This window comes from Cynocephalus volans, chromosome 8, assembly GCF_027409185.1.
Source record: "Cynocephalus volans isolate mCynVol1 chromosome 8, mCynVol1.pri, whole genome shotgun sequence".
NCBI lineage: Eukaryota > Metazoa > Chordata > Mammalia > Dermoptera > Cynocephalidae > Cynocephalus > Cynocephalus volans.
In genome coordinates this window covers 22,839,082-22,853,488 of record NC_084467.1, presented here as the reverse complement: position 1 = coordinate 22,853,488, position 14,407 = coordinate 22,839,082, and the positions used below count along the sequence as shown (strand labels likewise).

The following is a 14,407-nucleotide window of genomic DNA, read 5'->3' as shown; positions in this document are numbered from 1 at the left end:
GTGTAGAGGAGGCAGATAATCCCACATACCATGCAAAATAAAGAATAAGAATAAGGAGTTGCCTCAGTTTTTAGTAACAAAATCACAAACAGGAGTAGTTTGAGTGTGATGAAAAAAAGCAAACTTTCTACATGTAATAAAAACAATATAATAGTACTTCTCAAAGCTATAGAGAATGTAGTAAAGAAGTTTGAGATTTTATAATTTCTCTGAAGAAGAATATAAGGGAAGGCGACTCCGTAGAGAAGTTCTGTATATTGTTACTATACTCAAAACCCTTGGCAAAAAAAGCAACAATGAGGAAGCGTCTCGTGTTATTTTTGCCTTTTCTGTTTTCCTTTTATAAATACATGACCATTGAGTAAAGCATAAGTACAAATTTTGATCTGTAATACCTTCTAAAAAGTAATTGAACCCTTAATGCCTAGTGTTTCCTTTATTCTTATCTATACAAAATATTACAGAAGTGACTTAGGAATGTAGGAGAAAGTGAACTGGCTTATATCCAAAGAAATTTCAGTGTAAAATTTATAATAATATTTAATAGACAGCAATATAATAGGCTCTGGGACAACAACTGGAAATCTAGTCTACAGATAAGTCCCAGTCTAATCTTAGTAAACAGAGTCAATTATCTTCTCCCTTCAAAACTTACCAAAGATGTAAACAAGTAGTAAAATTAACCTATGCAAAACAAATCTCTTTCATGTTCCAAGTGTTAGCATATAAGAAAATGGCTAAAAGATAGGTCCAAAACATAGATATTGGGTTTATTTTCAAGTATGGTTCGCTCTAAGCATACCATCTGGATAAGAAAAATTTATTAAGAATAGGATAAATTTAGAAAGACATATTTAACTTTAGTAGTTTTAAATGCTTGGTCAAATATTAACAAGGAGTAGATGGAAAATAAATACAGCTATTTAATTGCTTACTTTCAAATAAAAAAATTCCAAGAAGTTAATATATTTGTTTTAATTTCCATCTTCCAAAACCCCAAAAGACCAAGAACTGAACAACAACCAGAGCCTCTGGTTCCTAGAGCGTGTTACAGACTCATTTTCATGAGGTAGTTTTGTCTCCACAGAACTAGGTGGAAATTTGGGCACCAAAGTAGTTAAATGAACTTCTCAGAGTCACCCTAGAAATGAATAACAACAAAACAAAGGCAAAATCCAAGACTTTATATTGATCTATATTGATACCTTTAGTCTAAATTGTCTTTTACTTATCAACCTGCCATTAGGAAGCTGAACCAGGATCAGGCCAATACATAGTTATTTGGATCTGCCTCTGGCACTGAGAATGGAATGAGGTGGGGACTGGAAACCAAGATTATTTACAGCTTTATGTTACAAATATTGGCAACATTATCTTTAGGTAATACAAAGTTGGAATATCCGTTATTTTTCCTCTGATAATTGTGATGGGTATATTTTGTGAGGCTGCATTGATCAGCTTCGTCCAATACAAGGGCTTGGCCATTCTCCTCTTGAGAATCTTACCCTATTAATAGAAGAAATGGCCTCTCCTTTCATGGTCAGTAAGGATCTCTGAGGATTCTTGCTGTACTTCAGGAAACTGAAAAGTATCACTGGCTTACACTAGACATTTAATGGACTTGGAATAACTCCAATATAAAGAGAAACAAAATCTAGGGTGAAGTTTACAAGGGTAATAAAAACTACATACAAGGATGAAAACTGGAAATTCAGGAAATATAATCTGAAACAGTTATAAAAGTATCAATAAAATTCTAAGATTATTTCTTTTTTAATTCCTTAAGAAGAAATCTAAAATAATTTAACCAATGCTAAAGTTTCACTTGTTATTTCATTAAGGAAAGCTCCTATATCTCTATTTTACAGATAAAGGGGAGTACTTATGATTATTACTTTCTGTGTTAGAGAATAGTTTTGCAATATTTCAGGTTGATTTGAGGTCTCCCTTCTTATTATAAAAGTGAACCAATAAATATGCTTATTTACAAAATGTTTGTTATAAATAGACATAGCCTGTGACATAAAAGATATACATGCACTCCAGATTTTTTAAATTTAAACAGGTGCTTACTTCTTTTTCCATTTTTTGGGAAACCCTATAATGACAGAGTAACAGTTTTCAGGAAATACCAGAGAATCATTTCTACATGTTTCCACAGACAATAGTACAATACTAGTGGATGCTGAAGGACAAAAGATTCTTAGCTTTACTATTCTCTTTTTTTGCTCTAAGAAGTCATCTCAAAAACAAAAAGTCTTGCTTAGAAGTTTCATCAACTGAAAAGCATTGAGAAGTAAAATAAAGTGCAATAATCTCAGTTTGATAACCCCATAAACTCAGATTTCAAAACAAATATTTGGAACATTAACCAAATCATCCATATTGGTACATTCAAGTGCCATGTAAAGCAAGCTACATGCAAGTTTTCATTAATATTGAGGTAAAAAATAACAGGTTAGGCATCAAGTTGTGTTCTGAAGTGAGAGATGTTCATCTTTACTTCAGGGAAGCCTTATAAATCAACATGCAAACAGAAGACACATACTTAATAAAACTTTAGCTCACAAAACCATTGATTAAAAACAATTGATTTCAACACAAGTATAAGAACAAACAAGTCTGAAGTGTATCAGGAAGACAGAGTATATCAATATATATTTTAAGCTTATCATAATGGCTAAATATTGCTTCTAGCAATATAATTACTAAGGCCAGAAGTAACACAGTAATTTAATTCAGAGAAGGGTTTGTTTATGTACAGATCTTGAACAAATCTGTATTCCAAGACTTTGAAAGACAGGTGGAATAGTCTGGGAAATTCAGCCCTGGGGCACCAGCACCATTTTCTTTAAACCACATCAATACTGTACTTATGAAGACAGAATTTAACCTTTGAAGATCGCTTCTATACACCAAGCAGGATAAAGTCATCTGTCCCTGTACAGTTCAGAAATACTCATAAAAAGGCCACAGAAGTCAAAAGCCCTTTTCCAGAAAAGGCCTTTGTATATACTGGTTTGACATCCTAAGAATAGGAGTGGCTATAGATTTGTATTTTAAAATGTTATAATTTTAAGGCTTTTGAAAAGTGAGCAAGTTGAATTTTTTTTCTTAAACTACAGAGCCCATGCCACACAAACGACTATAGATTAGGAAAGTATTCCATCAACTGTTTATAGAGAGTATCTTGGTTTGTGTGAGACACTGGAGAGGAAGACATAACAACAGTAAATAATAACATGAAGAACATGCAGGATAACAGTTAGAGCTTTTGGGAAAAGTACCAACCTGCCATATGCTTAAATCTGATTTGTCTAGATTTATTAAGTTTTGGTGCAGAAAAGCTGGCTTGGGCAATTCATTGCTATTCCTTTACACTTCACAATACATACTCTACAAAGAGTAACATTTTACTGACAGAAAGAGCTCCCCCAGGAGAGTGCATTATCAAGATCAGAGGGCATCATACAGAAGGTAACACAGTTGAAGCCAAGGACAAAAGTTCAATGGTTTTAGTCTTGACATTTCAGACGAGCACCCTGTTTCCCGATCACAGAAAGACCAACCACCAAACAGCCAATGCAAGGACCACGAGAAAAGACATCATGAAAGGAATACGAGGAGATGGAAAAGTACTAAAGTAGAGGTGGCATTTTTTGAGAGACTTGTGATCCTCAGGGATTGGAATAGAAACCTTGGGAAGAATTTCTTCATTTTCTTGCTGGGGCAAGGCTCTTTCAGTAGATCTCTCTTGCTTTTTAATTTTCTCTTCATCCTGTACTAACAGAGCACGTTCTTGTGTCTGCTTTCATGGTAGAAGATCAAGAAAGACAGAGAAAGATGAACAAAATGACAGATGAAAAATGCTCAAAAATGATACTTGGGGATGTGCAAAGGATTTGGAAAGATCTCTTGGACACTCTTTATTTTAAGCAATTTATCCTGGCAAAGTTTCTATACACCGTAGGGTGCTCAATAGGTAATTTTTTGGATAAATGAACTATAGAACTCCTGAAAGTTCAAGAAATCATAGGTCTTCCTTACTTATATTATTTATTCCTCCTTTGAAGATATTCACATATGAATTTTGGGTCATTTTTCATTGCTTTGGTGCTGCCAATCATCAATAATGAAGCATTCTCCTTGCCATCAGAAAAGTTACTTTTATTACAAATAGAATGGCAGAACATAAAAAGTAATTCTCACATCTCTTCATATAGACTTTAAAAACTGCAACAGTTCATTCAATAAGATAATTAGCATTTGCTCAAGGGAATAAAAATCTTAATCTTATACATTTTAAAGATGGCAAAAGAAAAACAAAAATATAAAAGTTTAAATGTGCCTCTAAGGTACAAAAAAAAAAAAACCCACAAGATCTCAACAATTGTAAATTCTCTCCCCGTTTTTCTAAGAATCATGATTTAAAATAATAATAACCATCAGGAAGGTTTATACATTACATTTAGCAAATACTTTTGGCACTTTTAAGTTTTTTTTCCCCCAATTGTCCAATTGAGAAGTTTTTCTCCCCCCATAATTTCTGTATTCTGCTATCCATAGTCAAGACAGATGTTATCTATGAAAGGAAAAACTTGGCTCTAAGTTCTCTCAGTTGAGCTAGCCTTCTCTGATCAGTTTGGAAGTTCAACACTGGTTCTTTGCACACCCCAAAGTGATATGTATCAGGGAGAAAGTAGCTAGGGGACTGATCAGCAAAAAGAAAAAAGGAAAAGAAAGGATGCAAAATTATAATGATTTTTAAAATAAAATAAGGGAGAAGAAGAAAGACAACATAAAAAGAATAGGGTATAATTAAATTCATTTCTCTCTGAATACATATTTACATCTTCATGCAGCTTTTCAACCAGCCATGCGGTGAAATAAGCAAATTGAAAGCTGCAAAAGCTGCAGCAGTGGAAGTGTTATATGTTAGGCCAAAAGGCTGTGGGTGTGAATTTACGAGTAGAGCCAAAAGAAAAAAAATTATTCAGCAGCTGTTGTTCAGTTCTGGGGGGATTATCTGCTTAGTGCCATGACAAGAGCAAATTCTGATTGAGAAGCACAAGTCATAACAGCAGCTTTACCTCTGGCCCACCAACCTTTCTTTCCGAGGGAAGGATAGAGGTTTTCTTCACCTGGTCATACACAAATTACATAAAATTCAGTTGCCATGCAATGCAACAACAATGCTGTCAAAGGTGGAAGAGGTATCCCCAGAGAACAGAAATATTATCCTAATTATCAAATAAAAAGTAAGATATGCCAGAAAGTAGAAATATCCCAATATAAAAGGAGAGCACAGTACAGTTCTTATTTATTCCATTATTCATTTAGAGGGGCAATATATATAAGCACAGAGCTAAAATTGTTCAAGTACTCCCCATGGATCTAATACTGTTTATAAAAAGTCATTTCTTTAAAGTCCACAAAATGACATAGCTATTCCCAAAACCATCCCTGAGATAATTTCTGAAAGGTTTCTATTAAAAGATATTAGATATTTTCTGGAAATGGAGACTGATTCAAATTTACCCAACCTTATCCAAGAGAGTACCAAGTTACTTTTTCAAAGTAGTTGAGCATCTTTTATTACTTGCACAGAGTAGAACAAAAACCAAAAAAACTTCTGGAAAATATGCAGTTATGGTTTGCAGACAGGGTTAATCAGATGAGATAGCAACAAGGCATTTTTCTCCTGGAGTTATAGACTTATAGAATTTTAGAGTTAACAAGGACCTTAGAGATCATCTACTCCCCAAACTGAGGCCGGACAAGATAAATGACTTGTTCATAACCATTCAGTTAGGTTTTGATTAGCCGATGCTCTCAGTCAAATCAAGCCACAACTACTCATACTACTAGACACCTTATAACTCTTATTACTAGGGACATATCAAAATTAAATATCTGACTGATACTGTGAGTGGTGATCACACCCAGAAAGCAGGGTTATTTTCTCAGTTGAGGGTACATGCTCTATCTGGATTTAGAACACAGAACTAATGTCCATCATATCAGGAAACAGGGGCTGAGAGGACAATGAGCAGGAACAGCAGCCTCCTAGCATCCTGATAACTATTTAGCTGCCCATCATTTGGACATTCTCCAGCCTTACTTGTAAAACTGGTTAAACTCTATTTGGAGAATTGTTAGTCAATTTTAACTCCACTTTGAAAAAAATAAAAAGTACCCTTTGTGGACCAATTTTTATCACCTCCAGTTCCAGAAACTAAACAATAATTTGGATAGTCCATCATGAATTATGAAAATAAAATAAATGAGTTTTTTATTCAATAAGACATCACTTTACCTTTCTTAACTAGAACTGCTATTGTTTTGGGGGGAAAACAAGCACATAACTTAAAAATCATTACAATCACTCATTAAGTCACTGTGACTATGTATATAAATATTTAACCTATACCGTCTAAAGATAGAGACTTTTTGGACACATGCTCAAGGCTATTTTCAAGATATTTTCATTAAAAAGATTCATTTATTGAGGTATAGAATTTCTAAAATATGTAATGACAACAATAGTAGAAAAAGAACAGCCCCTGAAAATATCTCTGGCCTCCTCTAATAGTGACTATCTACAAAACGGTTTATTAAAAGTTTGATGTTACTCATAAAGGTAAAAGAAACCATCAGTAGTTTTTCTAAAATTGAAACATAATCATTAATACTGGTGTTTTGCATTTTCTGGCTTAGGGACCTCCTTGGTTTTTATATAACTGTGGGAAACCATTCCAGACATTTCTAAGTTGTGCAAATGTTCAAATAAAGTTTTTAAAAAATGTTAATCCCTTTCCAATTCTGACTGTACTAAACTTAGTATACTTTCTGGACCTTGAAGGCGCAGTTTGAGTATAAACAAAGCTCTACTGGCTTATGGTCAATTTATAAACACACACTAGCCAGAAGCATGCAGCTGCAGAAACAGTTCTCAGAGCCTAATCATCTACTGGTAGCTCTAAATGGCTCCCATAATTGGACTGCGAAATCTGTATGACTTAAAAAATAAGTGTTTGATTATGAATGCCTTAACATTGCAATGAATTGGTGAGGCACCAAAGCCAAATTTCAGCTCTAAACTTTCTCTCAGATATAGAATATTAATATACAAAAAATATTTATTCCATTCATTCACACTATTGATCATATGAACAAAGTACTCACTCCTTCTCCTGTGGGGATTTGCCCATTGATGTTAAGAGTTCGGAAGGGAGAATGAGTAGATAAGCGTTTATCCCATTCACTAGGCCGTGGTTCTGGTACAGATTCCATGAAATTCTTTTTCAGTTCACTAATGCTGGCATGATGCTTTTTTATCTCTTCTTGACTCTTGTCTAAATCCTACAGTTGAAAGGACAAACATGCAAAACAATAAATAATTAAGACAAAAAACAAACCAAGGGCAACCCATCAGAGACTAGGCACTGGTAGAAAACACACCACATCCAGGATAGATGTTACTAATCCATAAACTGCAAATTGTAAATATACATGGTATATTTGCTTTTTTTTTAATATAAGGTGCTTTTCTTGGAAGCAATGAGGCACCACAATCCCACAGCTCTTAGCAGTTATATAACCCATAAAGAGCTCACTCCTTAATTTTATGCTCTTCTTCCCATTATGATGCAGCACCAGATCTCCAACTCCTCATCCCAAGAAGGTAATCCCACAACTCAATTAGCTTGATAAGAACTGATTTAGGCTCAGCTCAGGCAGGATGGAGATGGCAACACATGTTATTAAATGAAGGACATGGTGAAAGATTCAGCTTCCACCACTGGCTGTCCCTACCTTGGTGAGTTGCAACCATACAGTATACCTTTATTTCTACCTGGAAATAGTTCTGCTTCTCTATTACCAGGTGGCTGTTTTTGCTTTTTGATAAACAGGAATAGCTCTCTTTTTGATACAAGAATTTATTACTGAAATTCCTAGTTAAAGCTTCCAGAGCAGATTGCCACTACCTCCAAAAAATCACTCAGGATTTTTTCTCTGTCAAAACTATTCACACAAACTAAAGGCCTTATGCTTCCCAGCTTCTAAAAACTTTACTTTATCCCTTAGTACAATTCAAAATAGGGGCATTCTTCCAATAACCTTCAATGGACTGGGAGTGAGTTAACAAGAGTTCATTGAATACCTTATATATCTCCAGTAGATTTCAATACTGGGCAAGTAGAGGTAGGAACAAGCTCTTAAAGGGGATATTCCAGGGGAAAATGATCATAAGGTTAATAAAGCATGAGCCAGAAATAATAACCAAGTTTATATAAAAGGAGGTATATGACACTTTCAAAGGGTGATGACCAAAAATAGTCTGCTTAATATAACTTGAAGACAAAAATTCAAATGTTCTTTGTCCAACAACATTTCAAAAATACTCAAAAGGTATATGCTTGAGATCAAAATATGTGGGTGCCCATTGCTTGATGACTGAAAAAAATTCTGTGTATATTACATATCAAGACAACTCTGTATTCAAGCATAATGCTAAATATATCTTTTAATATGCTGTGTGAATTTTGGCATTAGTCTTTCTTTTTTGAAAAAAAAATTTGTGAATTTTGGCATTAGTTTTTCTTTTTTGAAAAAAAAATTGGAATTCATTTAAATCATAATTTGTTTAAAAGTTTTTCTGAAGGCAATATAGGCTTCAACTAACTAAAATGTTTTCAAAAGCAATATCAAAGGGAAAACAGTGTAGAAAAAAGAATCAGTGAGACACATAACAACAATTTTGATTCTGGAGGTAATCTTTAAAAAATTCACTTACTAGTCTATTCCTTTTATTTTTGCAAGACTGAACCATATATATTTGATTTGAGATCAAAGAGAAAACTAACCCAAAAAGGGCAATCTGTAGCTCTCCCATAAGAGTATCTCTTGCTTGCTGGGGATGAAATGTGAGTATATCTCATGAATATGGCTTTACCGTGAAAAAACAGCAGTTTGCGCTTCTGTACTAGCTGCAAGCAAGAAAAGCATGTTTACTAGCTACTGAAAAGCATGTTGAGTTTAGCAACTGAGACCCACCAGGCATATAAGTCCCTGACTGGAAATTAAATCTGTCTGAGCCAAAAACAACATATTTGGGAGGGTTAAAGTGTGAACAGAGCAAAACAGAAATGAACAAGAGCTGCTATGGTAAAAACATAACTTTCTGAGTTAGTCTCTTAATAAGAGAGACTGGTGATTTGTTACTCTTCTTGCCTAGCTTTTGATTGGCTTGGAATCTGAGAAAATAAGTGTTTTGATAAAACAAGTATCTTCTGAGGGAGCTTTCTCCATCCTTCTTAGCTGGCTTTGTTGGAAACCTGTGGGGGCACAGAGTAAAATTAAGATCTCAAAGGGACCTGTTCCAAATAGAATTTGTCACAGACAATTGCTACAGGTTCTCTCTGGGAGATGGAGGAGGAGGTGGTAGATCTAAAAATGAACTCGACCTTATTTGTGCCAGAACAAAGCATTAGTGGGGGTGGGGTAGGAAAAGGGGGGAGGAGAAATGCTTTAAAAAAAAAAAAAAAAAAAAAACCCTGCTAGAGTGACAGATAACTTGAGAGAATTTCCTTAGCAGGGAAAATCTTTTTATAGTAACTAAGGAATGATGGTCAGGCAAATTACTTTGGCTGTGTTCAGATTAGACACTTTTTGATGCCTATCATCTTGTAATTTTAGCAGCAAGCAAACCAAACACTTCATTAAATACAAAATGTTCTCAAAGGCAGTTAGTAGTTTTAATTTTCAAACACACACTTATTTAGAAATCCCCTCTCATGGCTGTCAATGAAATGCTGAGGGAAAAACATCACACACAGGACTTTGTGAATCTCAGAAGCCATAACACACCTCATGGAACAAATAACAAATATATGATTGGCACTGTAGGTTCCAGTTGAGAGGAAGCACTGAAAATGGACTAGTCACGAAATACACATGCTTAGAATTGGGAGATGTTATGTTGCTGAGTAAAGGAGATCAACCGACATCTATTATCCTTTCTAATCTCTGACGATGAACTAAGAGATCTAGTTGCCAAGTTTGAAATTTCTGAGCATCCAGCCTTGGAAAACTTCAATTTACGCAGAACCAATGTATGTAAAGCACTTGGTATTGTGCCTACCATGTAGTATGTATTTAATGAAGGCAGGTCATAATCTGTATTACTTTTATCAAAGTACTTTATACATAGCAGGTACTCAAAATATTGGCAAAGAATAAGATGAGGTTAAGTAATTATTAGAGGCCATGTATTAAACCGAGATCTATTTTTAAAAGTTTCTTCAAATTTCCAGTTTAATAATATTTATCACATTTAATATGTTTATCTTTCAGGTCTGTGCTAAAATGGTACCTCTTCAGAGAGACCTTCCCTATCCATCTTATTTAGAGTAGATCTCCTATGTTAGCAATGCGTACTGTTTATTTCCTACATAGCTTTCATATTAACTTGCAATCATTTTATTGCTATTTTTTTACTAATTTATTGTTTCTCTCTTTCCCCAAATCCCCATATTGTAAGCTTCCAGAAGGCAGGAACCATATCTGTCATCTTCCTATAGATTTATATTTCCTTTATATTTAAGTTAAATCCCTGATATAAGAGTTTATACCCATTTCTTTTGGCTCCACCATGAGTGGAGCTGTAAAATAATCTGGTCATCAACTTCTACTTAAGAGTTTTCCGATGTGTAAATTAACTTGGCCTCAGTTTTTTCCACATAGAATAACTCCAGTTTCCTTAATTTTTCTTTGTAGAGTTCCCCTAATCTTCTAGTTAGTTTTATATTTCCCTATACAATGCAAGAGCCCCAAACTAAAGTATACTAATATAGGTCCAGTAATAAGCTGACCAAAATTGAATATAAAGAGAAAATGACCAGACAATTCCTATAGCAGACATTGTTGATATTTCTAAATGGAAAACAGTGTAGTTTAACAGGTAGATCCTAACTCAAATTCTAGCTTTACCGATTTACCAGCTCTGTAACCACAGGAAAATTACTTAATTTCTCTGAGTTTCAACTTTCTCTTAAAATAATAATCCCATACTCACAGTCCTATTTTTATGATTACACTTATATCATATTAACTTATATCTTAGTAACTACTACTTAAATGCTAGGATCTCTTCTTTCCTTCCTGTATCTTACTTTTTCTTTCCCTGATTGTTCTTCTATCATTTCTGTTATCTCCAATATTTTAAGTCCATTCTGAATTGTGATCATTTTTCCACTTTTCCATACTCTTTCAGTTGAGAAAATGAAAAAAATTGTGCAAATTTGCTTCTTGGGACATATAGGAGTTTATACTCTTGAAAAGTTCAAGGAACTTTTAGCAATTATATAGAAGAACTTTCGAAAAGTGGGTAAAACAATGGAACCGGGAGTTGTAGAGGTAGTCCCAATCATATATTTTTTTAGATAAGTATGAGAGGTGAAAACTAAAAAGAATTAGAAGGAGAGATGATGATTGCATAACTTCATGTTTCCAACATGCAAAAGCATTTTAAACCTAAAATTCTCTCATGCAATGGCATGCAAAACCCAATGCAGCATAGAATGAATAAAAAGGGATCAGCAGAGAATGCAGAAGGTTCCAGGCAACCAACTGAAATAAGCTTCAAGTTCATACAAACCTCCAACATTAAATTGCTATGTCTGATATAAATGTTTTCACCATCTAGTCTCTCTCTCTTTTTCTGTGAAAATGAAAGGGGGAAAACAGAAAAGCATAAAAAATTAAAATGTTGTTCTTGCGGGAAAAAACTGCAAATTGGCAAACCAAAAAATATTTAAAATCAAATGTCTGCAGCACAGCATATGCCAACATGAAATGGTCACAGAACCACAAGGACACACAGACAACATGATAACCATTAGAAAATGGATGAACTTGTTCATGGAAGATGAAAGAATATGATGTTATTTAAATAGACAGTGCTCCTGGCTTCACTGGCTTCTTATATAACAAGGTATTTTCTGTTCATTTCTGAAATTGAACTGTTTGAGGGTTATCTTAAAATATATGACTTTAAAAATCTTTGAAACTCCATGTACCACAGAGAGGAGAAATACTTTAAAAACATAACTTTTCACATGTATTTCACGCTTCATAATACTGCAGTATGTAGATTTCTAATACCTTTTTATAAGAATGATCTAAGGGCATGTTATACATGATCAGTCGATAAATACATTCAGTAAGAACTGATTCATGCCATTCTGTAGCTGAGAAGAATGAGGCACAGAGAAGTCAAATCTGTAGTTATTAACAATTCTGGGAGTTGCTGCTATGATGGTTTTTATGGTAAATGTGCATAAAATATTGTCAATGAGTTTAAGAATATGATGGCATTGTGGAATGCAGTTCTTATAAAGTTAAATATAGAGAATAGGTTAGACCCTCACTGATTATTCATTTTGTTTAAAAAGATATTTTCCTCCTGGGAAATTTTCTTTAATGAAATCTTTTAATATATATTATAGGATTATAATTTCTTTGGTGTATATATGTGTATAGTACATATATATACTATAGCTACTATAGCTGCTATTTGAAAGTAACCTCTGATTAAGAAAAATTGGTGAAAAGAATGGATCACTGTCTTTTTAATGCATTGTAAGTAAGCATGTATAAAATGGCAATGCAGTTCTGTGAAAGTGAAAAATGGCTAACCTTCCTCATTCTTATCAGATCTTCAGTTTTTTCTGCAAGCTTCTGTTTTGCCATAATTAAAAAAAGAAAGAAAAGTGATAAAAATTGGCTCATTGAAGTTTGTTTGAACCTTCATTTTATAATTACTTTAAGGAGAGGGGAGTGAGGGAAAAGGAAAAACTGAGGGGGTAGAGGGAAAAAGGAACAAGTGGCTTGTTGGCACAAACCTGTATTTGGTCACCATTTGAGGTGGGTACTGTAACCTCGATGTGGGTTTTTTCCACCTACATTTAAGAAATATAGTAAAATCATTTTAGGTTAGTAGGTTTCTATGAATAGTGTTTCCAAATAAGGTGAATCTTTAGGCTGATTGTGAAATATGCTGATATGTAATCATCATAATACAGTCTTATGGAGAATGTACAGGGAAGGATATTACTCCCAACAGCAATCTTAGTACACCATCACATTTTCAAGGCTGAAGAGGTAATACAGATATGCAAATTATGGAAAAAGAAAATTAAGGTAATTATTCTACTGATGAAGAAAAACATATACTTCTTTATAATACTTTAGGCTTATTTAGTGCTATAACAATATGTTTTTATTTTATCTTTTTTTTTTTAAATGATCTGAAAGTACTTTAAATAACATTTAAAAACAAATATACAAGGACTGGCCAGTTAGCTTAGTTGGTTAAAGTGTGGTGCTGATAACACCATGGTCCAAGGTTTGATCCCTGTATTTGCCAGCCGCTCTCTCCCAACAACAACAACAACAAAAATTTACAAATGAAGATATCAATGTATGACATACATGATAGTTAGAAATAAAAAGAAATCTTTACAGTTAAAATACACATGCAACAAATCACATATAACACCAAACAAGTAAATATAAAGATTTTGTTAGTTTATCAATATGTTTCAAGAGGTAGTTTCATCCTTCAGTTTATTACACAACAAAACATCAAAATAAACTCAACCCAAATTGTAACTGACACATGCAATTATTTCCAGGGCTGATTTATAAGTAAGCATACACAGGACTCAGATGCAACATTCAACATGCTGCAGTCTCCTCTCTAGGGAGTTGGAGCCCATGTGTTTGGTGGAAGGGCAAGATTCACCTTTAATAGTAGGAAAAAAATAGCTAAGTCCTCCTGCTTAGCTTTGAAATACCTTTAGTAATAGTCATTTTATATAGAGAGAGTAATTATTTTAAAAAACAGGCCATTTGGAGGAAGCACAATAGAGTAAGCAATGCCTCACACACTGAATATTTCAAAATTAGAAAACGGATTGTTTTTATTATGGGTTAAATCAGTCACTTTACATCACTAAGTTCTTTACAGAACCTCATCAATCTGTGGTTTTGACATGTTCTTTTTAATCACACTAAGCAACATTACTTCAGAGTACAATGTTACTGTGTTATTTTCTCTAGGACTGAATGTAAAAAACATAACACCAAACTTTGTGGCACTGTCTAAGCATATCCAGTGATAGTACTTTTAACTACTAGGGGTAATTAATAATTTGGTTCATTTCTACTCTGAATCCCAGCATTCTTGCCGTGTGGCCATAAGCAAATTATTTCACCTCCCTGAGCTTAAATTTTCTCATTGATAAAAGGGAGATACTGTCCTCACAGAATTGTGTACACTTAACAAATGGTAGTTTTAAATTATTTTATAAAGCTTAAATTCCTTGTTTAAATGATTAATGAC

At 33.8% G+C, this 14,407-nt stretch overlaps 1 protein-coding gene across 8 annotated transcripts in view; it reads right to left on the bottom strand.

Annotated features, from left to right (window-relative positions):
- Positions 1 to 14,407, bottom strand: part of EPB41 (erythrocyte membrane protein band 4.1) — a 158,052-nt gene that overhangs the window by 30,223 nt on the left and 113,422 nt on the right. For 2 of the 8 annotated variants that reach the window (XM_063104548.1, XM_063104550.1), the window contains exons 13-15: positions 7,186 to 7,362; positions 5,091 to 5,141; positions 3,698 to 3,805 (exon numbers count right to left, since the gene is read on the bottom strand). In XM_063104548.1, the coding sequence (XP_062960618.1) occupies positions 3,698 to 3,805; positions 5,091 to 5,141; positions 7,186 to 7,362 (336 nt within the window). Of the gene's footprint in view, positions 1 to 3,697; positions 3,809 to 5,090; positions 5,142 to 7,185; positions 7,363 to 11,659; positions 11,723 to 12,699; positions 12,742 to 12,905; positions 12,963 to 14,407 lie in introns of all 8 variants that reach the window. The other 6 variants (XM_063104543.1, XM_063104545.1, XM_063104546.1 and 3 more) reach the window with 6 other exon arrangements.